Source organism: Magnolia sinica, chromosome 15, assembly GCF_029962835.1.
Source record: "Magnolia sinica isolate HGM2019 chromosome 15, MsV1, whole genome shotgun sequence".
Lineage (NCBI taxonomy): Eukaryota > Viridiplantae > Streptophyta > Magnoliopsida > Magnoliales > Magnoliaceae > Magnolia > Magnolia sinica.
This window is the reverse complement of record NC_080587.1, coordinates 16,407,518-16,433,133: the sequence shown is the minus strand read 5'-3', so window position 1 is coordinate 16,433,133 and position 25,616 is coordinate 16,407,518. Positions and strand designations below refer to the sequence as shown.

Below are 25,616 nucleotides of genomic sequence, written 5' to 3'. Positions count from 1 at the left end.
GATAAGAATTATTTGTTGATGGACGATAGATTAGTGGTCCAACTAGTTGGATGTAAGATTTATACATTCATATAGAGCTGGGCATCAGTCGAGTCGGACCGAGTTAGGGCTGACCCGACTTGATCCGGTTTTGAAATAGGCCTGACCCAAACTCGACCTGACTTGGTACGGAGTCCAGCATGCCTGGCTCGATCTGAGTCTGGGTCTAGCCTGGACTAATCCGAACCAAGTCCGACTCGGTCACAAGTACCAAGTTGGGTAGAGTCGGGTCGGGTGCAGCGGGTATCCACGAGCTTAAATCACAACTCAAAACCTAGATTCACTTGCCAGAATTGCAGCCTGTCCATCAGCCACATGGCATCTCATATATGAAACGTTAGATTTGAGTTTTTTTTACTATATATGTACGAGTCGAGTTTCGGATCGAGTCGAGTCAGTACCGAGTCGGATTTCGGGTCGAGTCAAGTTATTGGGTGACTCGAACTTGACTTTTGAGTTCGGATTGGATGAAGTCAACTCGATTCCGATCGATTCACCCACTCGGTTCTGATTGAGTCGGATTTGAATGAGTCGAGTCGTCCCATGCCCAACTCTACATTCATACATAGAGGAATAATCCCCTACTGACCATCCGATGCATCCCATCATGTTAGGACTAGGGCCCGAAAATCCAGGCGCCAAATAATGCCATCATATGATCGCTTGAGAAATGGACACCAAATTTCATGGGCCACATAGTGATGTGTTGTTGACATCCGAGCTGACCATCAGATGCATCCCATCAAGTTATGCCTAGGGCTAAAAAAGTCCAGTTGATCTGTGATTTAGGTGGGCCACACCATGGGAAACCATTGGGAGTGGTACACCCACCCTTGATTTTATTCGGGGCCCATCATGCTGTGCATCAGGAATTTGGACTGTTTAGCCCTTCCATTTGCCCTGGATGATGGGGTATGAAAAAAAAGGCCATCTTGCACATCAGGCGGGCCTCGGTGAAATCAAGGTTAAGCCTTCCCTACCAATTACTTCCCTTGGTGTGGCCCACCTGAATCACTAATTAGCCCGTTTTGGGGCCCTGGCCTAACATGGCGTGATGCATCTAATGGTTGGAGTGGATATCAACAACACATCAGGGTCGGACCCAGCCCATGGGCCCCATTTTATGCGCACGAGATTGCCTTTTGCACAACTACCAGGGGTGCATCTCTCTCTCTCTCTCTACACATAGAGTGCGCATGAGACTTGTTTATATATATGTTAAAAACATATGGGAATGATCATGTGGTAATGTGGTGGTAATGATCTCTACGGGCCTCACTGTGATCTGATCATGACATCCACTCTGGTCGTTGTGAACATCGTCTCGCATTTGGCCACAGGCCCATAAATCAGGGCAATCCACGACTTTGGTGGGCCACGCCACAGGGAGCATATGAGGATGGCCACCTTTGTTTACGTGAGGTGTTGTGTTGTTTTGTATATGCCATCCAATCCATTCATTTGGAACATCTGCCCCAGATGAATGTTGATAATAAATCATGGCATTTGGAAGCTCCAGTGGGGCCTAATGCAATCAAGGGTGGGTGTCCTCTCCCAATTGTTCTTGCTTGTGTGGGGCGCACATGTCATGTATTAGCCTGACTTTTGGGCCAGTGGCCAAAGGAACCGAGGCGTGAATGATGGTCAATGCAAATGTCATGATCACATCATCATGTTGGGGCCCACAGAGGTTGTTACTGCATGATAATTTTGCATTATATGTATACATATACAAAAATATTATATGTGTGTGTGCACGCGCGCACATATTATAGTGATATTTTGATGACGTTCACTCCGACCATCAGATGCATCGCCTCACGCAAGGCCCAAAAAGCAGGTTGATCAATGATCAAGGTGGGCCACACCAAGGAAAACAATCAAGGTATTCAATAATGGCAACGGTGGCTGTAATGGCCACTGGTCATTACTGTTACGAACTTCGATATAGGCTATAACAGCCATTCCGGCCTCTTTTTTTTTAATTTTTTTTTTTAATTTTTTTTAATTTAATTTTTAAATTTTTTCTAAGAAGCTTGTATCGGCCCTGTAACGAACAGTAATGCGTAATGGTCCCACCATCAGTGTAATGGCCGTTATGTAACTATTTTTGATAATGTTGGAAGTAGTTGGTAAGGGGGATGCCCACCATTGATTTTGTTCGAGGCCCACGGTGCTGTCCATATGGAATCTAGACCATTCCATTTTACAGAGTAGGTGGCCCCGTATAAAATCAATGATTGACATTCCCCCTTTTCAATATTCCATGTCGTGTGGCCACCCAAGTGTTGGATTAGCCCAAGTTTTTGGGCCTTGGGCCTAACATGAGGTGGCACATTTGATGGTTGGAGTGGATGTCATTGACATAGCACGTTGGGGCCCACCCAAGCCCTCCCAATTTTGCTCGCATGAAAATGAGACTCCCCTGTGCTATAGCTCATGGGGGATCTCTACTTGACACATATAGATGTGGAAGTGCTCCCCTACAAACTTTTAGTGCAGGGAGCATCATGTGAGCAAAATCAAGTGGGCCTTGCCATGATGTGTTGACAACATCTACTTTGACCATTAAATGCATCTCCTCATGTTAGGCCTGGAACCCAAATATTAGGCTGATCGGTGATTAAGTTTGGCCCCACCAAGAGAAACAGTTTGGAGGGGGTATGCCCACTGTCATTTTGGTATCGAGTCCACCGTGTTTTGTATGTGGAATCTATAACATACCATTCAACCTCTTCACCTGTCCTCGATGGAGGGGCATGCAAAAAATCGGGTCATTTTGCGTCTCATGTGGACCTTGTACAAAATCAAGGGTGGGTGCTTGTTCAGTGTTCTCTGTCGTGTGGCCACCCGAGTGTTGGATTAACCTTATTTTTGGGCCCTGGGCCTAACATGAGGTGACACATTCAATGCTCGGAGTGGATGTTATCAACACATCACGGTGGGACCCACTCGAGCCCACCTGATTTTGCTCACACGACACTATATCTCTACTCTCTACAACACACTCACACACACAGAAGTACATTACGCCTTGTTGCCAAGGGTCCAAGATTCAGGTGGATTTATGATTTAGGTGGGCTGCCCTAATGGACACCCACCCTTGATTTTGTACACGGCCTACACTGTGCTGTATATGTGAAGCTTTGTCCATTAGGTGTCTCACCCCATGTCATGCGCAGGGCCAACAATAGGCCATTTTGAAATTCAGGCAGGCCGCAGTGAAAGAAAGAGTGGGCACTTGCTCCCAACTGTTGCCCTTGGTTAGGTATGGTGCAGCTGAGGCATGGAATGGCCTAATTTTTTGGTCTTCGTCCTAACATGATGCAACACATCTAATGGTCGGAGTGGATTGACCACAACATCACGGTCTCTATTTGGCCAGTGGTGCATATGGATGGTCTTTGCAGGAGGCCATCTCTCCTATATATAATATATATGTGTTTTTGTGTGTGTGTGTGTGTGTGGGTGCCCGCATGCGTGTGTGCAATTGTGCGTGCGTTATGGCTTTATTTTCTTGTCAGCCTACATAGGCATCATCTTTGTTCTCTGGTTGTATTATGGCTCTATTTTCTTGTCAGCCTACATATGCATGCATGTAAATTGCTTCTCAAGACTATCATCTTTATTCTCTGGTTGTATTAGATCATTACGTGGTCTTTAAACCTGTTATTGGAATTGATGGATGTATTTGTTTTAGAAAGCTGTTGAAAGAGTTCGGGATGGCTCCAACGAGAAAATCTAGAATCAAGAATAAGCGGTTTGCTAAAGTCAATGAGGTGTCTCCTGTTAAAGATGGAGACCATGCAAGGAAAAGTAATGCAGGGGTGAGTTTGTGGTTGCCTTCATAAGTATGCGAATATTGGCAATTAAATGACATTCTGTAACCTTTTGAGCTGAAGCTTCATAGTACACTTACATATTACCGGTTTTTTTGTTGTTGTTGTTGTTGTTGTTGTTATCTGATACAACCATTTAGGATTTTAATTTGGAAATACTGTAATGTACACATTCTCAATATCAAGGTGTTTAATTATTTCGAATATTAGGTGCAGTACTAAAGTTTGAGATAGGCAAATAGGACCCTGAAACTTACATAGCATGTGGGGTTTGCCAATGTGTCTGTATGAATATTCTTATCAGTACATAGCTTCCGACATCATTTTATAATATGAAGATGTAAATAGTGCAGAAACTTATACCCAGATTTAAATATGTGCTAATGTTGTCAAAATTGTTATCGTATTGCAAATCGTAACGAGGGCTGAATCGTATTGAATCGCAAGTTGTATCGCAAATCGTAAGATTTTATATGATTTTCTTAAAAAAATGATTTTTTTTTTTTTTTTTTGCAAAATGTAAATAAATCAGAAAAAAATTTGAAAACTCATCAATCATCCATTTCCCATCAATATGCATCAAGTGATACCACCATATCATGAGTATTAAAGGATTCTTGTCTTCCTTTTTTTTTTTTTGTTGTTCAAGAATCTACCTTTAAAAGAAAAACAAGATTCCTTTAATGATTTATGTTCTTTTTACCTTTCCTGAGTGTAGAATCACATTGAAAAAGCAGCGATTGATTATGTAGGCTGACAAAAAAGATATTTTGACTTATAACCATCATTGCCACAATAAATATAGATCAACATTGCTACTATCTATAAAAATATTCCTGATAAGTCATATATCAATTTGGTGTTTCGACCAATTAAGAAGTAAGAATCATAAGAAAATGCAAAACAATTTAACATTGAAGGGAATATCTATTATGTAATCTCTTATAAGGAACAAAATAAAATAATTGACCTCTTCTGAATGATTCTTAAAACCCTCACAAGTTTAAAGACACAAAATGAAAGCCAAGTCAAGCTTAAAATAGAAGATAATGAGTATAATTTGAATCATAAATCAGGATTTGAATCATAAATCAGATGATTCAAATCATAGAATTGTAGGATTCATCTAAAAAGGGATTCAAATCGTTTTGCTTAAGTTTTGACTCAAATTGTAAATCATAAATTGTAGGATTTTGACAACCATGATATCCAAATCAAAATCAAATTTACTGCTAAGAAAAGAAATATTCACATTCCATTTGCACATTTCATAAACGCAATGACAATTTTTTTTTTTTTTTTGAAACATAACATAAATGCAATGACTAATGAGCATGTGAAAACCCTGATGAGTCAATCAGAGACTCTATACTAAGCCAAAAGGACAGTTTACTGACCATCATACTTGTCTCTGCAGAAGAGGAAGTCCTCAGACAAGTCCGGATCTCAATGGAGCAGGGAAGAACTGGAGTGCTTCTATGAAGCCTACCGTAAATATGGGAAAGATTGGAAGAAGGTTTGCCCTTTTCTGTTATTTGGTTTCATAGGCTGGCCAAGATAAAGCTGATAAGCAGTATTTGATGTCATCTGCTTTATTATAGTGAGTTAGTGACATCTACTCTTGTTGTACTGATCTTATGGTTTACATAAAATGTGATCATTAGAAAATCTTCCAAGGACCATGCTTGTGATTTTTGTTTAGATGACTTCATTTCTTTTCCCTTTATTGTGGGGCTGGAGTTTATGTTGCTGTTGTTGGGAAGAAATTCAATTATATTCTCCTATTGGCATCTGTTGTGATTATTGGTTCTTACGGACTTTCAGGTGGCTAGTGTTATACGTAGCAGATCTGTAGATATGGTGGAGGCCCTTTACAGTATGAACAGGGTAAGCATGGTTTTTGATTTCTAGATTGAATTTTTGTGAAGGATTCCAAAGATTTATTGCATAAAAGAAGAATGGCAAGGCATCATCCAAATGCAAAACGGGAAACCCTGGAAAGCTTATGATAAGGCCTCGACAATCCCACAATCGAAGAGAACTCTGACCTATCCCATCACGGAACGCCTATCTTTGAGAAAAACCCCCTCTGGGTGGCATCCAAAATTGCAAAAGACCCAGTTGTTGCGCTTATGCCACACTGGCGATAAAATAGTGAGCACAAGCAGTTTTTTTTTTTTTTTTGCAAAACCATTTCAAGATTCTTGCTACTGTCTGATCCTTTTGCATTTTGTGTAATAAATAACATTTGAAATGATATGTTTGATCATTTCTCAACTTTTAAGCAATGAATATTGAAAGTTGATCATGGTGAAACTGATTCTCCTCTTTTTATTCTCTTAGTCATTTGTTTTGCACCATGAGTTCTTAGTCTGCAGGACATTCTTGCTTTATTAATGAATTCACTTTACAATGTGATGTGCAATAGTATGTTGTACTAGTAATAAAGAAAATAGGAACATAATGAGAGATGGATCACATTTTCATACTCACCACAGACAATTGAAGAGATTGATTTTGAAGGTTTTCATCCTTTGTGACACAGGACAACTAACTACTTGCTTTAAAAGCTTGAACTGATAGAGTGTGGCGAATCAATCCCTTTATCTCATAGCCCAGGCCCCACATCCCATGGGTTAGGTCCTTAGCCGAACCCCCCTTATAGGCCCCACATCACATGGGTTCCGCCTCACACGAGCCACCCGCCTCACACGGGTGGGGCTCGCCTCACACTGGTTGTCCACCCCGACTGTGCCCTTGCATCTCACAAGCTACCCCACTCAAGCCGGTGTGAAAATGTCCTTGCATTAATCACCCTTAGTGAGGAGTCGAACACGAGACCTCTTGCTCTGAGACCACTTGATGCAGCACAACTAACTACTTGCTCTAAAAGCTCGAACTGATAGAGCGTGACGAATCAATCCCTTTGTCTCAGGCCCCACATCCCATGGGTTAGGTCCTCAGCTGAACCCCCTCATGGGCCCCACATCATATGGGTTCCGCCTCACATGAGCCACCCACCTCACATGGGCCGCCCACCTTGAGTGCGCCCCTGCATCCCACAGGCCACCCCACTTGAGCCCGGTGTGAAAATGCCCTTGAATGACTCTGGAAGAGAGATGATTCTTTATATGATGTTGTTTGGATACAAGAACAATTCTGGAACGTGTATTGAAAGAAGACTAGAATTAGAGTTCCTAGAAAAGTTGTCTTATAAAAAAGCCAACTCTCTTTGATAAACACAATTTGCTAGAACTTTGTTTGGTGAACAAATGTGCCATCTTGAAAATAAAATAACACAAATATTGTGCACATGATGTTCACTAATCTGCCATTTGAGATGAAATTTCATTTGTTGGTTTATGATCCAACCAAAGTGGGGCCCATTTTAGTTACATGTTTACAGCATGCGCTTGCACGTGAACCATCAAAATTTGCTCGAGTATCAAAGTTTTCCTCAACCATCATTATTATTATCGCCGTTGTCATCATCATCCTCATCACCAATGTTGTTAACGCATAAGGATATGGGCCGCACAGTTGTACAACCCACCTAATGGATGTGGATGTGTGCCGTCCCACTGTATGACCCACCTAGCTTCTTTCTCTTTTATAGTTAATGCTTATATCGGATTAGGACTTGTTTGGAATATAAACATTATAGTGATGGTACTTTTCTACTTTTTTGTTCTTATTATTAATATAAAGGGGAAGAGTGGGGATGTCTAGCCCCAACTCTTTTTCCTATTCCTCCCAACTTTCTCCTCTCTCATTTCTTCTCTCTTTAATCTATGATTCTACATGGTATCAGAGCATCCTTGTTATTGATCTAAATGACCTTTCTCCATTTTATTCTATAATTCTTTTTCTTCTTTTATTTTTTGATCTCTCTTATCCTTCTTGTGTTGAAAATCTTTTAAGAAACTTAGGGTGTTTTTGTGTGTGTGTGTGTGTGTGTGTGTGTGTGTGTGTGTGTGTGTTGGGCCTTTATAATGGTCCGTGCTTGAGAAGGGGATGAAGTGTTCGTGATCATCACCTTTCATGTGTGGGACGTGTGGACTTATGGGTTGGTTGCCAACCTTGAATTCTGTGTTTGTGATCATCGACCCTCATGATTGGTTGGAACATTTGGACGTGTAGGTGGGTTGTTCTCTTCAAGTGTGGTGTACTTGCTTTGTGAAGCATACAAATTGGGTATTCAATGGTTGCAAAAGGTCAACCCATGTTTGTATAAACTTGGAGCATATTTTAGTCCCTTGTCCTAGATGGAAGGAAAAATTGATTCGAGAACTGGATTCATAAATCCATCTAACTTTTTAGGAGTCCGAATAATATCTATTAAATTAAATGGAAGGAACTATCTTTAGTGGTCTAAATCCAATGTTATGAAATCGCCTACAAGCAATTCTATGCAGTCCACCATGTGTGATTGCTTATGTGATCGCACATGGTTTTTTATTTTTATTTTTATTTATTTATTATTATTATTATTATTTATTTTTAAATTTAAAAATAAAAAAGGGAAAAATCTGAAAAAATTGTTAAAAAGACTATAACTACTCCAAATTGTTTTTTAAAAATATATTTCAATCTAATTTGTGTACTACCTAAGCTACTATAAGTTAATAACCATTTACCAACATGTAAAAAACTAAAAATTAACAAGTCAACAACTTACAGTGTTGTCAAAGGCGATCGCATAATTGCATAATGCCATGCATATGGTATATGCGATGGTATGCGATCGCATATTGCACAATGCGATCGCATTTTTATGATAGTGGAGAGATTGAGAAGGATGTTGCTGATAAAATTCAAGTTGGGCGGAGGATATGGAGATGTGCCTTTGGAGTTTTATGTGATCATTATGTACCGATCAAACTGAAGAAGAAATTTTATAGGATATGACAAAATATTGGGCAGTAACGGAACAAGATGTTCGTAGAATGTGTAGCTGAAATGGGGACTTGGGACTTGGTGCAAGTTGAAGGCTCTAAAAGGGCAAGGGGAAGGCCCAAAAGGATATGGGTGGAGGTAGTAAGAAAAGAATTCCTGACCTATGGTTTAACTGAAGTTATGGCCCTTGATAGAGTGGAATGGCGGAATAGGATTCGTGTAGCCAACCCCAATTAGTTGGCCGGGTGGTAGACTCTCAGGAGTTTCAACTCTGGTCAAGGGTTCGAGTACCCATAGGTGGTGAAATTCCACCAGCGTGAGTGTGTGGGGTGTGTGTGCGTGTGTAAAAAAAAAAAAAACCCCCAATTAGTTGGAATATGGCTTAGATGATGACGGGGAGACTATCCTTGCTTAATTGTCATATTTTGAGTACATGGTGTACTCATTTTCCTTCTTTCGTGTGTAAGAGAGAGTTTGACAAACCATGTATATGTTGTCTAGCTGGTACAACATGTTTTGTACATGACTGTTTGAGCATCCAAACAGCCCCTAAAGTTTCCAGTTGTGTTTGTTGATCATGCTTGGAAAGGTTATTTCAGGTGGGTGTAGGATGGAAAGAGAGTGAGTCCCATTTGTCAATGATCCATTAAGAAAGGAATTGGGCATGGATACCACCATGGCAAAGTAGTCAATTGGGGTCATAAACCCTCCTAGGTTAACGAAATATCCTTAAGGTAATGTGGCCATCCATTCTATCGAGTAAATTTCTCAGCTTTTATATTTTTGAACTCCAGTATGAACATATATTGCTTTGCGGACTTTCCATTTAAGATGAATAGGCTTTGTTTTCTTTTATTTTCTTATTATGATACCATTAGTTACGTTTGAACAGATGAAGTTCTGCAGTTACCATATATTTACTACCTGAAGTTTGATAATCTAAAAATATGTAATGTACTTTCAGGCTTACCTATCCCTTCCAGATGGAACGGCATCTGTTGCTGGACTAATTGCAATGATGACTGATCATTACAATATGCTGGTGAGATTGGAGTTTCTGTTTTAAATCCATGATTTTGTATCTCTGATTTAATTCTAAGATGCCTGTGGTTAGGACTCTACCACATACTCCTTGCTAGCAATTTGTGAGTTTGTGACTGAAAGCTCATACACTTGTGCTCTGTGCTTCAAATAATGCCACTGAAAGCTTCAGGATTTAAACTCTTTGCACTGAATGATGGTTCTGTTCATTTTAGCTTGGGACATGGTTGCTTAAAATTTGGATAAACCGTCTAACCCGTGGATGATTCCCAACCTTTCACGTCTATGTGACATCCAACTGATCCAAAAGGCTGGCCCCACCATAAGGATTGCCGAGTGCAAAAATCACCCCCTTGCACTCATTAAGTGGCTACACCTTAGAAAACAACAGGTAACCCTTGATATGATCATATAATAAAGAAATATTGGTGGCCCACCCAATGGGCCGGTTAGGGTGAATTTTACATAAGGTGATCCTTATGGTGGTGCCTACCTTTTGGATGGGATGTCGCACGAACATGATAGGATGAAAGACATAAGCTGGTTGGATAGTAAATTAATGGTTGAACGAATTGGATGAGAGCACCTCTCATATATAGAGGGAGAGCAATTCTATTTGTTGGAGCCACCTCTCATATATACAGAGAGTCCTAAACCTAACATGTCTAGGTCTCAAAATTCACCTTTTCACAAGCAGAAGAAGAAGAAGAAGAAGAAGAAGAAAACTCCTTGAGCTTTTCTTTGCTTTCTGCAATAATGATGCAGCTGCATTGAGTATGCTTCAAACTGCGTGTTCGCCACTATCTTCTTGAGCTGATTGTTTGGCTGTGGTCATCAAGGAGCATTGTTCGAAGTATCTTTGATATTAACGAAATATCCCCGATATTATCTTTATCTCTAGCTCAACGATGCCAATAACACTGGTAGCGATACTGGTAATACTGGTAGTATCAGAAATTCTAGGTATCGGCGACGTATCACTAATGTATTGCCAATATTTTCGATTGTGTAAATTCTAGGTGTCGCTTGTATCACCATTATATCAATGATATTTCGATAATATCGCCAACCTATCGATATCGCCAAAAATCTGCTTATTAAAGAATTTTCATTTCAAATTTTTTTTTTTTTTAATGGGTGCATTGTTGTATATATTGTTCAATTTGTCGATAATAATATTTGATAATATCGCGATATTATAGTTATCGCAACCAGTGTTCGAATAATTGGTATCGCAACAAGTTTCGTTGGCCTGGGATACGGAAACAATATTGATATCACTGATAATATCGTTGATAATCGGAAATGCGGGGAAACGTGGGAAAAATGGTGGAATTTTCAGCGAAACTTCAAGAGATGTTAAAATGTACATATTTGCATATTTGGAAATAAAAAAACTTGCAAAAAAATGTATATATAACAACTTGGCATTTAATGGGGCCTTAAAAGCACGTGCTGTTGTAAGCAAGGTATTACATAACTGTAACGGTGGCCGTAACAGCCACCACCGTTACCTTTACGATACAGGGCATAACATCTGTTACGGCCCTGTAACGGCTGTTAGGTCTCTCTTTTTTATTTTTATTTATTTATTGAAAAGACCCTTGAAAAACATGTATCTGCCCCGTAATGTTGATTAAGAAGTATGAAAACCCATATATGTCCCATAATAGACCATAATGGGGTTATTATGGCCTTCATGGGGGATGTAATGTGCCGTTAACGGCAATTACAGGTCATTTTTTTTTTCCATGATGGCTGTTACGCCTGTTATGACCCTGTAACGTGTAACGGTTGCCACCGTTACCTTTATGTAACGGCCTTTACGGCACACCATGGTTGTAAGAAATCAGTACAACCATCCCATCCGTCTTGTTTAACCATCTAACCTTCCATCCAAACATCCATTGATATTGCAAAATATCAACAACATATGATATTTCACCAAGATCCAAGAAAACATCAACAAATGGAAAGGTAACGAAAGATTGTGGTCTCAATATTGCGCATGTTGCGATATCGATAATATCAAGATAATATCAATATTATCAATGACAAATTGAACACTACATACAACCATGTGCCCATGGAAAAAAATTGAAATAAAATTATTTCTAATAAACAAAATTTTGATGATATCAATACGTTGGCGATATTATTGAAATATCGTCGATACACTTATGATACAAGCATTACCTAGAATTTACATAGTCGAAAATATTGGCGATACATTGGTGATATTGATGCATTGGCAATACAAGCGACACCTAGAATTTACATAGTTGAAAATATTGGCGATTACATTAGCGATATTGATACGTTGGCGATACTTAGTGATACATTGCTAATACTAGAAATTTCTGATACTACCAGCGTTATCGGTATCGCTACCAGTGTTATCGGTATCGCTGAGCTGGAGAATATTGGAGATATTTCGGTAATATCGGAGATAATTCGAACACTGATTGCTACATGGGCGATATCGAGACCACAATATTTCATTTCCTTTCTAGTTGTCGATGATTTCTTGGTGAAATATTGTGTTGTCAATATTCTGAAAGATCGATGGATGTTTGGATGGAAGCTTGGATGGATAGATGGGATGGTTGGACTGATTTCTTATGATAACACATGCTTTATGCTCCCATTAAATGGAAACTTATTATATATGCATTCTTTTTGCAAATTTTTGATTCCTAAATATGTAAATATGTGTATTTTAGCATCTCTTGAAGTTTCACTGAAAATTCCACTGTTTTCCCCATGTTTCCCCACATTTCCGGTTATCAGCGATATTATCGGTGATATCAATATTGTTTTTGTATCCTCGGCCAACAAAACTTGTAGCGATACCGATACTTCGAACACTGTCAAGGAGAATTATCTTTCAGAAAATCCAACAAAACAGAACGACTCATAAGATGCCAGTGGAATTATCTGGCTCTGAATAACCACACATATGATCAGTGTTGCTCGGATTACTTATCTTTACGCTCCTTGTATCAATGTACCTGACAGCTGCAATTTCTGATGGTCTGGCTCCGGATGCTTACATTTTAGAGTCTCACTTGAGAAACTGTACATGTCGTTGCTCTTGTTGTAACTGTTTGCTGAATTATTTGGCCTTTTGGTTTTAAGTAGGAACATTGCCCCTGGTCTCTATCACTAGTTTTCTTGATACTCAATTCCAAATGATGGAGTATATGATTGGCTGCATAGCTTCATAGTGCAGATCATGCTGGATTCCATAACAGTTGTGCTATTTTACGTGCTTTATTATTAATATTTTTTATAAGAAACTGGCTTGTTTAGGATGAATCTGAAGCCGATGGACTGTAAACTGATAGGAAGGGAGCGATAGTGAACGAGAAAGCAATGATGGACTAGGAATAGCTTGCAAGCCTCAAAAGCGTTTTCAGGGAAAGCCCTTGATCAACAAATCAAAAGGATTGGGTGGACCCTTGCCAGATTTGTTTCAGTCAGTTTCAACTTACGGGTGCTTGTCTTTATTGAAGAAGAAACGATCTGGAGGTAAAATCTCATTCTTTAACAAGTAGCATCTTGTGAAATCTATTGAAGCCAACTTTTGATTATTATATATTACTGATATCGTTACATGGCTTCATTAAGTTCTTATTGCTTAAAACTCCATTTCAAGTAGTACTTCTTTATTTTGTTTGTTTGTCTAGTCGGACTGAAAGTTTTAAAATTAATTGGCCAAAACTGAGTATGTGGAATTCAATTTTAGCAACAATAGGACAGGAAGCAAGGAATTGGTTAAGATTGTTGGCCAAGAAGTACCCCAAAAAATGAACATTTTCAATATGTCAGGTTGATAATTCATGAGAGTGGCTTATAGAACTCAAGCTGGTTAGAAGAAGTGGAAATGTGCATCTAGAGTTTTATGTGATGGCTACATACTAATCAAACTAAAGGAGAAATTTTATAGGATAGCTATAAGACCAACCATGCTTTATGGGATAGAGATGTGCGTAGCTAAAAAGAGGATGTTGAGATGGATGAGTGGCAAGATTGGGAAGGATTGAATTAGAAATGAATGCAATTGAGAGAACTTAGTAGTCACACCAATAGGTAATAAGATGAAGGAAGTAGGCTTGGATGGCTCGGCCAAGGGCAATGGAGACCAAGAATTGCACTGGTTAGGAGTGAGTTGATTCAAGGCCTTGTGTAGAGGTAGTAAGAAAAGACTTGAGGACCTATGGTTTTGTTAAGATATGATCCGTGATAGAGTGGAATAGTAGAACAGGATTTGTGTAGCTGACCCTAATTAGTTGGGATGAGGTGTAGATGACGACAATGACAAGATTGATGTTTGTTCATCTCAGAAGAAATTAACAATGAAAAGTTGGAGTTTTGAAGTAGAATATCTATCTCCTTTTCCTCCTTGGCATTTCATTTTCAAGGTTTCCCCATTTTCCATTTGGAAGCAAACAAACCTCACATTTGCTTCTATTATATTTAACATATATTGAAAGAGAGGAGCTCTAAGCTTCAGCTTTTTATTTATTTATTTTTACCATCCCATCACATTTCATTGAAGAGCCTCGAACTTCAACTCCACGTTGTGTGCCGGGCACCAACATATATAGACATGGGCAATGGGTTCAACAATGATATAAGAAATGTTTTGAAAATCAAAATTGGCTCATATCATAGTAGGAGCTGGATTGAATAAAAAATGTTGATGGTAAGAAAATATGCAAAATCATTGGATAGTCACTAATAAACATGTTGATTAACAATCCATTTTCCATAAATACATCCTAAGGGTCTGTTTGGATTTATGGAAAGGGTGGGAAACGAAATTGTATTTCTTGAGAAACCTTATTTTCAGGAAAGCTTGGGAAAGGGAATATTATTTCTTGTGTTTGTTTATCAACAACATTTTCTCGAGAAAATTGAGGTTTATTTTCAAATAATATGTTTGACAAAATAAAATTTTCTTGAGAAATTCTTTTGTTGCAATTTCAAGTCTCAAAGATTTAGGAAGTTATGGGAGCTTCACTCTAAAGGCACTTGATCAACGACATTGATGGAATATCTGGTATCCACATACAAACCTATGTTCATCTTGTCCACAGATTCTTATGGATAGGCCCACTTAAGTTGTCCATTGGTAGGGCTGTACATCGAGCGGAGCCGAGTCGAGTCGAGGTGGGCCAAGCTCAGCTTGACTTATCCGTGCTCTACTCGAGTTCGAGCTTGAGCTCGCTCTCGAGTTCAACATTGGAGCTTGGCTTGTTTGCAAAGCTTTCGAGTTAAGTTGAGCCTATTCCCATGTCAATTTATTATATTTTTTTACTAAAAAATACAAATTAAAAGTAAAAAATATTAAGTCTAAAATGTCTAACATACCACATTACTAAGACAAAAAAAAGTGTCACATATACCTCTAAATACCACATGTTGGTCCTCAGCATCAAATCCAAAAAGTGAAAATACATTACAAAATATAAAAGCTTAAACAAATTTTAAAAGCTTACATTCCTTTAAGTAGTTTTAGATGCATTCTGGATCTCGTCTTCACTTCCATTCTCGTCCTCATACTCTTCAATATCGAAACTGCTACTGGCTCAAACTGGATGCGACTAATCTTGCGTACATATCAATGCTTCAACTGTTTTCGAAGCGAGCGAGCTTCAATACTTGCTAACAACTCTGCTCCCTGTGCTAAAAGCAGATTTTGATGCCACAGTCGAAATTGGAAATGATAATATGTCTCGTGCCATTACCGAAAGTCTAGGGTATATACGAGCTCTTGACTTCCACCCCTGCAAAACATCAAAATCATCTTCTTTTAACCTTATGACAGGCTCCTCCAGATACTCCATTTCTGATTCAGTTTTATGCATTTCTGTTTCTTCTTCATCTAAAAAAGGCAAAGTCACGAAGTCGCTTTCCTCCAGTAGAAGTACTACCCAACCCCGTAGATTGAGAAGTAACTATTGTACTGGATGTTGCGGTCAAAGTACCAACATATGAAGTGAACAACTCTTTAACTGCAATAAAGTGATTTGAAAATATACTTAACTATTGCCATCTTGTACCGTGGATCCATAACAACTGCAATGACCATTAACAAATGACAGTCAGCTCAATACTTATCGAATTTCATTTGCATTCCCAAAGCCATCATTTGTAAAAAATCTGAACCCTCATCAACACACTTTTTTATAGCGTCCGTAATGAAAATAATTTCGGGAAGAAATTGATTTGCTGTAGGTTACTTATTCCCTGAAAAAATCTTCGTGCAATTGTAAAAACTTTGAGAAACTGATGAACATATTCAGCTTTTGTCCAGTTTTCATCACTAGGCACGTATGTGTACATTTTATTGCGCGCTGCAAGTTCAGGGAATGCAAATTTAAATTCTAAAGTTGTATCCAACATTTCATAAATTGAATTCCAGCGCGTGCAGACATCCAACTTCAATTGCTTTTTAGATTTCAAATCCAAACGTTGGATTATATCATTCCACGTACACAGTCTTGAAGGTGACCCCCTTATATATTTAACGCTCTCTCGTATGTTGGCGATCTTGGAGTCAATTGTTTTCAGCCCTTCTTGCACAATCAAGTTCAGTATGTGGGCACAACATCTGACTTGGAATATTTTACCCTAAAAGAATAAATTTCCGGCTGCCTTGAATTGACTACGTAAGAAAGAAACCATAGTGTCATTGGAAGATGCATTATCTAAAGTTATTGAAGAGATTTTCTTTTCGATGCCCCACTCAACAAGACAATTGTAAATGCAGTCAGACATTACCACACCAGTATGAGGAAGAACATAGCGGAAGTTTATAACATTCTTTTGTAGTTTCCAATCTACATCAATGAAATGTGCGGTTAATGACATATGTCCATTTCTTTGATTCTATGCCATCCACATATCCGAAGTCAAACTTATTCTTAATACAGATGCTAGAAAAGCTTTGAATTTTTCTTTCTCAATCGTATACATCTTCATGCACTCTCTGTTCACAGTAAGACAAGAGGTCTTCTCACATCTGTGATTAAGGAATTTGCAAAATCCCATAAAAACTTTGCTTTCTACCATGCTAAACGGCTTCTCATTAACTAGCACCAATCTTGCATACCACTCTTTCAGCTTTTCCGGATCATACTTATAAGTGGAGAGTATAGCTTGAGAGTTGTCATTTTTAGAAGCGATAAATGAAAGCAGCTGCTGGACTCCACCCGTTGACGTCCTTAGTCTCTTTGCACATTTATCAAGATGCCGCTGATAATGAGTAGTAGAAGAACTAGAATACTTGCCGTAAAGAGTTTTACAATACTTGGATCTAACCTTAACCGAACCATCTGGTAGCGTGATCTCATCAAAAATTCCCATACCACTGATCTTTTTTTTTTTAAAAAAAAAAACCCTTTCATCGAACCTGAAGTCGTTTCAACTTTGTTTTCCAATATGTCTCCCTCCACGATAAGAGGAGATGTGACAGACGCATTGACACCGGGGGTACTTGAATTTTCCTCACTAGTCATTTATAAATCAAAAGATAAAAGGGTAATGTAAGATTAGGGCTTTTACGGGTTGAAGTAATCAATCAATCACATTTATATGTGTATATATAAATATATAGTACAAACAATATTGGGGCCCCTTCATAAACTGCAAGACACAAGTGTCTCAAATAGTCCCCTAATAAATAAATCCGTCGGGATACATACATATACATAACTATATATTGTCCCTAAGTATTTCAAATTTTGTTTACTAATTGTCTCTAAATATCTTATCTATTCCTACTTGTCTTTATCTAGATGTGCTAATTGCCTTCATCCCATTCGGTAACATATCATGTACTGTTCTCATACAGTTTACATGCGAGCTGAAAGTTTGGCAGCATTTCCCCATATTCTCCAGATATATGTAAAATTCAATACTAATTAGTTTTCACAAGTAATCCATTACACATGGATAGAGGAAGCCAATTAGTAAAGAACCACATATTTGAAGAAAATATATGGAGACGCTACTGAAATTCCAATTACATGTAAACTGAAAATGAGGACAACCTAAGTACATGGCGTGATACCGAACTGTCCTAAATGGGACAATTTAGGAATCCATAAAGAACAAACATTTTCAGTTGAATGACTGTACTTGCTCAATATAAATTCCTAAACGGGGGGATACATTGCTAAACTACTAGGTGGCCTAAATATTAGTTAACAACATTAGTTAACAAAGAATCATAAGCATAAACATTTAAAACAAATATCGAAATATATAAGAAAAATAATGAGATAATGATTTAAAGCACAAATATAGAAATATGAAAGCATAAAATGTGCCTAAAAATTTAGTAAACAAAAAAAAGGAAATATCTGATGGAACTTCAATGTTAAAATTTTGAAATATAGATTAACTTTCTATGGATTGAAGAATAGAATAGCCTACCTGATGGTTTGGATCTTATGTTCAGGTTTTTTGGATTGCTTTGAATACACCACTTAAAAGTTTGAACCACTGCCTGAAAGAGGAAATCGATCCGATCTGTGGCAAGAAAAATAACCCCAAATCAACCAGAGAGAGAGAGAGAGAGAGAGAGAGAATCTGATGGGTTGTAGTTCTTATGAGTTAACTGCGATAACTTGTTCAAAACTCACACATGTAGGATGAAAGATATCTTTCTCACAGCTATCCTCTCTTTCACAATTATTCACTTGCTTTGGCCGGTGAAAGCAGAGTCAAATGCTCCCTGGTTTCAAAAGAATGCCAAAACGTGGCCGACCTTAGTACTTTTCTCCTTGTTTTTTCTTCCTTACCTTACCATGTTATTCTAAGCACAAATAAATAAATAAAATCTAAACCATCTGTTTTGCACATCACGGACCACTAGACGCATTAATAGACTTGTATAGATAGTGGCCCGCATCCTGGCATAACAGTGCACACAGGTTCTCAATCAAGACAAGTGCGGATCATTGCCACGTAAACCTGGCTATTTATCCATTCACTCTACTGTGAATGGAATTCCACATAATCTTGAAGATCTTAGCTGTCAATATTAGGACCTTTTCAATTGAATGTAGTCTCTCTCTCTCTCTCTCTCTCTCTCTCTCTCGCTTTTAACAACACATATTGTTGAATGATAATTTTGAGCAACAACAATCCATGGTGGGACATAACCTACCAATGGTCTACTTGTCAAACTATGGGTCCCCCTGGTTAGATTTGAAAACCAGTGTATATTGTTCAAGATGTGTGCCACTATATTATATAATTCCTCTTTTTCTCCATATACTAAGTAGCCATGCCAATATGTGAGAGAAGACAAAAATATTACAACAATAAAATATATGGGTAAAATGAATGAGATGATAAAAGAACATAATGGATTGGATGTCACAAGCATGCTATGCTCTAATGCATTACTATTGTAAACAATTTTGTATATTTTAATTTTATGTATTTCCAACAATGTTTGAGGGCACTAGGTGTTTTATCAAAGTAGATTTTGTAGCCGACCGGAATTTGTCTATGCATGTTTTAGGCTAAAACACCCAAGCCATGTGCTCCAAGTGTGCCTATAGCTCAGGTGGGCCACAATATACAAAATAGTGGTATGAGATGGCAATCATAAGTTTGTATGTGGGGCTATCATATATTTATCTTTCATCAAACCCGTTAATTATGTGTGGCTCACCATTAAGAAGAGAAAAATATATAATTCAAACTGATTCAAAACTCAGGCAGGTAACACCAAATGAACTTAGAGATTAAGGAGTAATTTTACATTGTTTTCATTGGTGTGAGCCATATGAGTTTTTTATCAGGACAATATTTTGTATGTGCGGTTCACATAAGGGTTTTCACAGGATGGACAGTGGATTTTGCATATACAACATGATGGGCTCCACAAAAACTAGGTCCAAATGAACCAGGAATCATCTACAAAACTTGTTTTATGCAGCACACCTAAAACATGCAAGCTCGTTAAGGCAAGAGAGGATTAGTACTCTCAGCAAAATGGAGAGTCTACAAAAACCAGCAATATCCAAATTCTCCAATTAAAGAGGCAAATGACCCTTGGATTCCAAATACCCTCCAATACCATCCAATCCCTTCAATATTCAGATGATGGTCCTAGAATGAGGAGAGTCTACTCATTAGGACTCAGGAGGGCCGTGGTGCGGAGATGGATGTTAAGCAAGAAATGATTGATGGTCTACACGTGTCTGATGAATGGAGCAGCCTGCTTTTGGGAGAGACATGATGATGATGGATGATTCCGATTATCATATCATTTCTGCAGGTGGGCCCATGGGACCCACATGTGATGGCTTTTGCTAGCCATAACCCGCAAGGGCCATAACATAGGAAAAGGAGAGAGAGAGAGAGAGAGAGAGAGAGAGAGAGAGTACCAATCTCTTTAGTTCCGAGCTCCACGAAGGGTAGGAATCGTTGGATACTCGGATCAGATTTGGTATGGAGAAATGGAGAATGAGAATAAGAGGAAAATGGTAAACATTAAGGTGTCCCGTATCGGTATCGGTTGGTGTAACAGTGCCCTCCGAAACCGATACGGATACGGGGTCGTAACGGCGATACGGGAGCGTAACGACACAATTTTTTTTTTCCAAAAAAATATGAAAAAATATGGATTAAATCCGGAATATTCTAAGCATTCCAAATATGCATTCATTTATAAATTGGAACATGTTTATGGTGGTGTAACGGTCCACTCTTTGGTGAGAAGTTGTATCGGACTGTCTGATGAATTTATGAACCAGATAACCTGAATTTGACTACAAAATTCATATATTTAATTTTCTAACTATCTACTATCAATGATAGATATATTAGAATGAATGTAATATGAAAATATCTTACATGTAGGTGTTTGCAATTATTTTGAGGGCCAAAATTCATACGTAAATAGAAAAAAATATATAAAAAAATATAAAATGACACCCTAAATATTAAAATGCACATTAACATGTTCTACTATGATTCAAGGTGTCCTGTATCGGTATCAGTTGGCGTAATGGTGACCTCCAAAACTGATACGGATACGGGGTCGTAACGGCGATACGGGGGCGTAACAGCGTAAAATATTTTTTTTGCCAAAAAAATATAAAAAAATATGTATTAAATCCGGAATATTCCAAGCATTCCAAATATGCATTCATTTATAAATTGGAACATGTTTATGGTGGTGTAACGGTCCACTCTTTGGTGAGAAGCTGTATCGGACTGTCTGATTAATTTATGAACCAGGTAACCTGAATTTGACTACAAAATGTATATATTTAATTTTTTTAATATCTAATTTATATACTTAACAATTTAATATCTTTCTCCCAGTAGTTCTTTAAAAAAATGAGATTAAATTCAGGTAGATGGCGTTGCCAATTTCGGGCTGACTTGGAGGACCAATCTATGCCCCAAATTAGCCTCAAATTCATGCAATTTATTGTCATTATCCCACTTATGTATTAGTGGACATTTATTGGATAGTGAATCATGAAAAAAATCAAAAGGCCCTATTTTAAAAAATAAGAGTACACAAAATAACAATTAAAACTATTCAAATAATTTGATTTTGGCATTGTGAGTTAGCAATTGCAGTTTATAATTTAATTGATAAATTTTAAGTTAATATATATCTTTAGTACAATTTTTTAAGGGCCCAAATTAGGCGGGACTCGAATTGTGAAGTGTAGCACACATGTCAAAGTTTTTTGGGCCCCACCCATGATGAATGTGTTATATCTAAACCGTCCATTCATTTGACGAGATCATCTTAAGGCTTGACATGAAAAATAATACAGATCTAATTATCAAGTGGACCACACCGCAAAAAGCAGTGGGGGATTGAACGTCTACCATTGAAAACTTTTTTGGGATCACAGAACTTTTAGATCAATATGAAATTTGTTTTTCCTCTTCATTCAGGTCTTTTTGACCTTATGAACAGAGTGGATGGAAAATAAATGTTACGGTGGGCCTACGAATTGTTTAACGGTGAAAATCATCATCTCCGCTGCTATTTTTGTTGTGGTCCAGACGATCTTTGGATACGATTCATTTTTTAGGTAATGCTCTAAAATAATATTTAAAAATAGATGAACGGTGTAGATATAATAAATACATCATTGTGGAGCCCATAAAACTTTGATCTCCTTTGAACTGTTTGTACAACTCGGAGCTCGAGGAGTGTCAGTGCTCGTCTCAGCGTGACACGTACCTACAGCGGCTTACGCCTGCAAAAAAAGAAAAAAGAAAAGGAGAGGGAAACCGAAAAGAAAAAAGAGGGAAAGAAGAGAAGAAAAATGGGGGAAAGAGGGAAAGAACAGAGAGAGAGAGAGAGAGAGGGAGAGAGAGAGAAGAAGAAGGAGGAGGCCGCGGCCGCAGTCGCAGCAGGGCCGCAGCCGCAGCTGCAGCAGGGCCGTAGCAGGCCGAGAAGAGGAAGAAGAAGAAGAAGAAAGAGAAGAAGAAGAGGAAAAGAAAGGAAAAAGGAAAGGTTTTTTATTTTATTTTATTTATTTTATTTTTCTAAGGCTCATAACAGCCGTTACGGGTCAGTAACGGCCGTTACGCCGTAACAGCTGTTACGTGTACAAAAACGGGACTCGGCCGATACGGCCCTGTATTGCGTAATGGGTACCACCGTTACCGTTACGTATCGGTCGTTACGGCCGATACGTAACCGTTTTGGGACACCTTGCTATGATTAACACATCATATGTCATCATTAAAACAACAAAAGAATCATTAAAAAATGATTTTTCAAATTTTCAAAAAAAGGGCCGAAATAAATGCGTACATAGAAAAAAATATTAAAAAAATATAAAATGGCACCCCAAATCTGTAAAATGCACATTAACATGTTCTACTATGATTAACACATCATATGACATCATTAAAACAACAAAAGAATCATTAAAAAATGATTTTTCGAATTTTCAAAAAAAGGGTCAAAATAAATGCGTAAATAGAAAAAAATATAAAATGGCACCCCAAATTTGTAAAATGCACATTAACATATTCTACTATGATTAACACATCAAATGACATGATTAAAATAACAAAACAACTATTAAAAATTGATTTTTCGAATTTTACAAAAAGGGGCCAAAATTCATGTGTAAATAGAAAAAAATATAAAAAAATTATTAAATGGCACCCCAAATCTATAAAATGCACATTAACATGTTCTACTATGATTAACACATCATATGGCATGATTAAAACAACAAAACATTTAAAAAAAAAAAGTATAAATACTTATTTTTGATGAATTTCTGAAAAATGGCCCAACGAGCTTTGATTCAAGAAAATCCGTAATATAATGTGTTTTTATCTCAAATACCTAGCTAAGGTTGGTCAAAATTAGTAGTAGAAGGAGTGAGAAATAGTTTGAAAGCAAGATGTTTCAAAAAAACAGCAAAAATAGAGCTTAAAATGAAAAAAATGAGTTACTGTTATTCGGCCGATATGGGCCTTACGGGTACAAAATCGGGTAACGGCCGATACGACCCCGAAACGCGTAACGGTTCCCACCGTTACCATTACGTATCGACCGTTACGGCCGATACGTAATCGTTTTGGCACACCATGGTAAACATAATAAGGGATCCGGTCCTTGGATTTGGGAAGGAGAATGAGAAGAAGAGGAAAGGGAGGCAGAAGGGCAAGCAACCGTCTGGTCCTACAGTTGTTGTATTAGGGTTTTTTTCAACCCCTTTTATATGAGAATGAGTCTAGTCGAGCCTGAGTCGAATCGAGTGACTTGGTGCTCGAACTCGACTTGTTTTCTGACTCGAGCTCCTTAGTGTGACTCGACTCGACTCAACTCAACTCGTCGTACTGAGTCGAGGTGAGTTTTTTCGAGTCGAGTCGATCGAGTTTCTCAAGTTGACTCGGCTCATGACCAGGCCTATCCATCGGGCTAATTTTTTGTCCCAGTGCCTAACATTGAGGGACGATCCTGATGTACGGAGTGGATTTGAGATAGAGAACATGGTGGGATGATATTGATGTACGGAGTATATTTGACATAGAGAACATGGTGGGGCTATGCGAAACTCATTTAACGAATAACAGCCATGTCCTCACTCAAGATTACTATGGGGGCCACCTTAATGTATGTATTCTATATCCACACCATCCATCCATTTTTCTAGATCATTTTAAGGCATGAGGGCAAAAATGAAACAAATCCAAATCTCAGGTGGACCATACCATAGGAAATAGTGGTGAATGACCATTAAAAACTTATTGTGCGCCATAAAAGTTTTGGATCAAGTTGATATTTGTTTCTTTCCTTCATCCGGGTTTATTTGACCTTGTCAAGGATGACAAATAAACATTACCAAAACATTACTAGGACCTAGGAAAGTTTTAATGATGGGGCACTCAAGATTCTCCCATAGCATGGTCCACCTGAGATTTGGATGTGCTTCATTTTTGTGCACACGCCCTAAAATGACATGGGAAAACAGATGGATAGTGTGGATGTAGAATACATACATCAAGGAGGGCCCCATGGTAAGGGATGCACCGTCTTGGGTGAGGCCGGAGCATCACCTAAGCTGCTCCCTATTTAAGTGGGATATGGTAGTGATCCTTCCAGTTCCACCTTGGCACTGAAAAATATCTGTGGGCTCAGCTATGTTGTATGTGTTTTATCCACGCCATCCATCCATTTTGCCCTCTCATTTTAGGGCATTAGCAAAAAATGAAGCATATCAAAATCTGAGGTGGACCTTACTATGGGAAACAATGGTGGTTGAACGCCCACAATTAAAAACTTTCTAGGGCCTACCTTAATGTTTAGTTGCCTTCCAACCTGTTGATTGGGTCACACAGACCTTTACAGAGGGAAAACACAAATATCAGCTTGATCCAAGCTTTCATGGCCCCATAGAAGTTTTTAATGGCGAGTATTCAATCACCACTATTTACTATGGTGTGGTCCACTTGAGATTTGGATCTACCTCATTTTTGGGCTCGTGCCCTTAAATGTGCTGGAAAAATGGATGAATGGCATGTATAAAACACATACATCATAATGGTCCACAGAGCTTTTCTAGCTCCAACCTGCACCACTTGCGTAGGGAGGAGTCACTCACAAATCCAATTCCTAGAAAACAAGGAGTGGATTAACTATAGTAACAACCTTACCCAAGATGGTGCAACATTTACTCTAGGGCCCACCTTGATGTTATTTTGTATCCACACTATCCATCTGTTTTTTCAGATCATTTTAGGGCATGATCCCAAACATGAAACAAATCCAAATCTCAAGTGGACCATAACATAGGAAACAATGGTGAATGATCATTAAAAACTTCCTGTGGGCCATAAAAGTTTTGGATCATGGTGATATTTTTTATATCTTCATCTAAGATTGTGTGACCTTATCAACAATTTAGATGGAAAATAAACATTACAAAAACATTAGTGGGGCCTAGGAAGTTTTTCAATCGTGGGGCGTTCCATCACCATTGTTTCTGATAGTATGGTCCACCTGAGATTTGGATTTGCTTCATTTTTGGGTTTGTGCACTAGAATGATTTGGAAAAATGGATGGACAACATGGATATAGGATACATACACCCAGTGTTCGAAATGTCGGTATCGCGTTATGTATTGCACCCTTGGGATATGGATACGTATCGGTTATCGCATGGGATATATCGGTCGTATCGCGTAATGTATCTCTGTTATTGGAAACATTGGGAAACATTGGGAATTTGTCGAATTTTTCAATGAAACTTCAGCGATTGTTAAAAAATACATCAATAC

General features: G+C 38.3%; 1 protein-coding gene across 6 annotated transcripts in view; it reads left to right on the top strand.

The window, feature by feature from the left end:
• The window catches only part of LOC131228025 (protein ALWAYS EARLY 2-like), a 78,755-nt gene that overhangs the window by 5,787 nt on the left and 47,352 nt on the right, over positions 1-25,616 (top strand). For 4 of the 6 annotated variants that reach the window (XM_058223846.1, XM_058223848.1, XM_058223843.1 and 1 more), the window contains 5 exons: positions 3,740-3,866; positions 5,296-5,394; positions 5,703-5,765; positions 9,739-9,816; positions 13,163-13,346. In XM_058223846.1, the coding sequence (XP_058079829.1) occupies positions 3,762-3,866; positions 5,296-5,394; positions 5,703-5,765; positions 9,739-9,816; positions 13,163-13,346 (529 nt within the window). In that variant the 5' untranslated portion in view covers positions 3,740-3,761. Of the gene's footprint in view, positions 1-3,739; positions 3,867-5,295; positions 5,395-5,702; positions 6,033-9,738; positions 9,817-13,162; positions 13,347-25,616 lie in introns of those variants that run through there. The other 2 variants (XM_058223844.1, XM_058223847.1) reach the window with 2 other exon arrangements.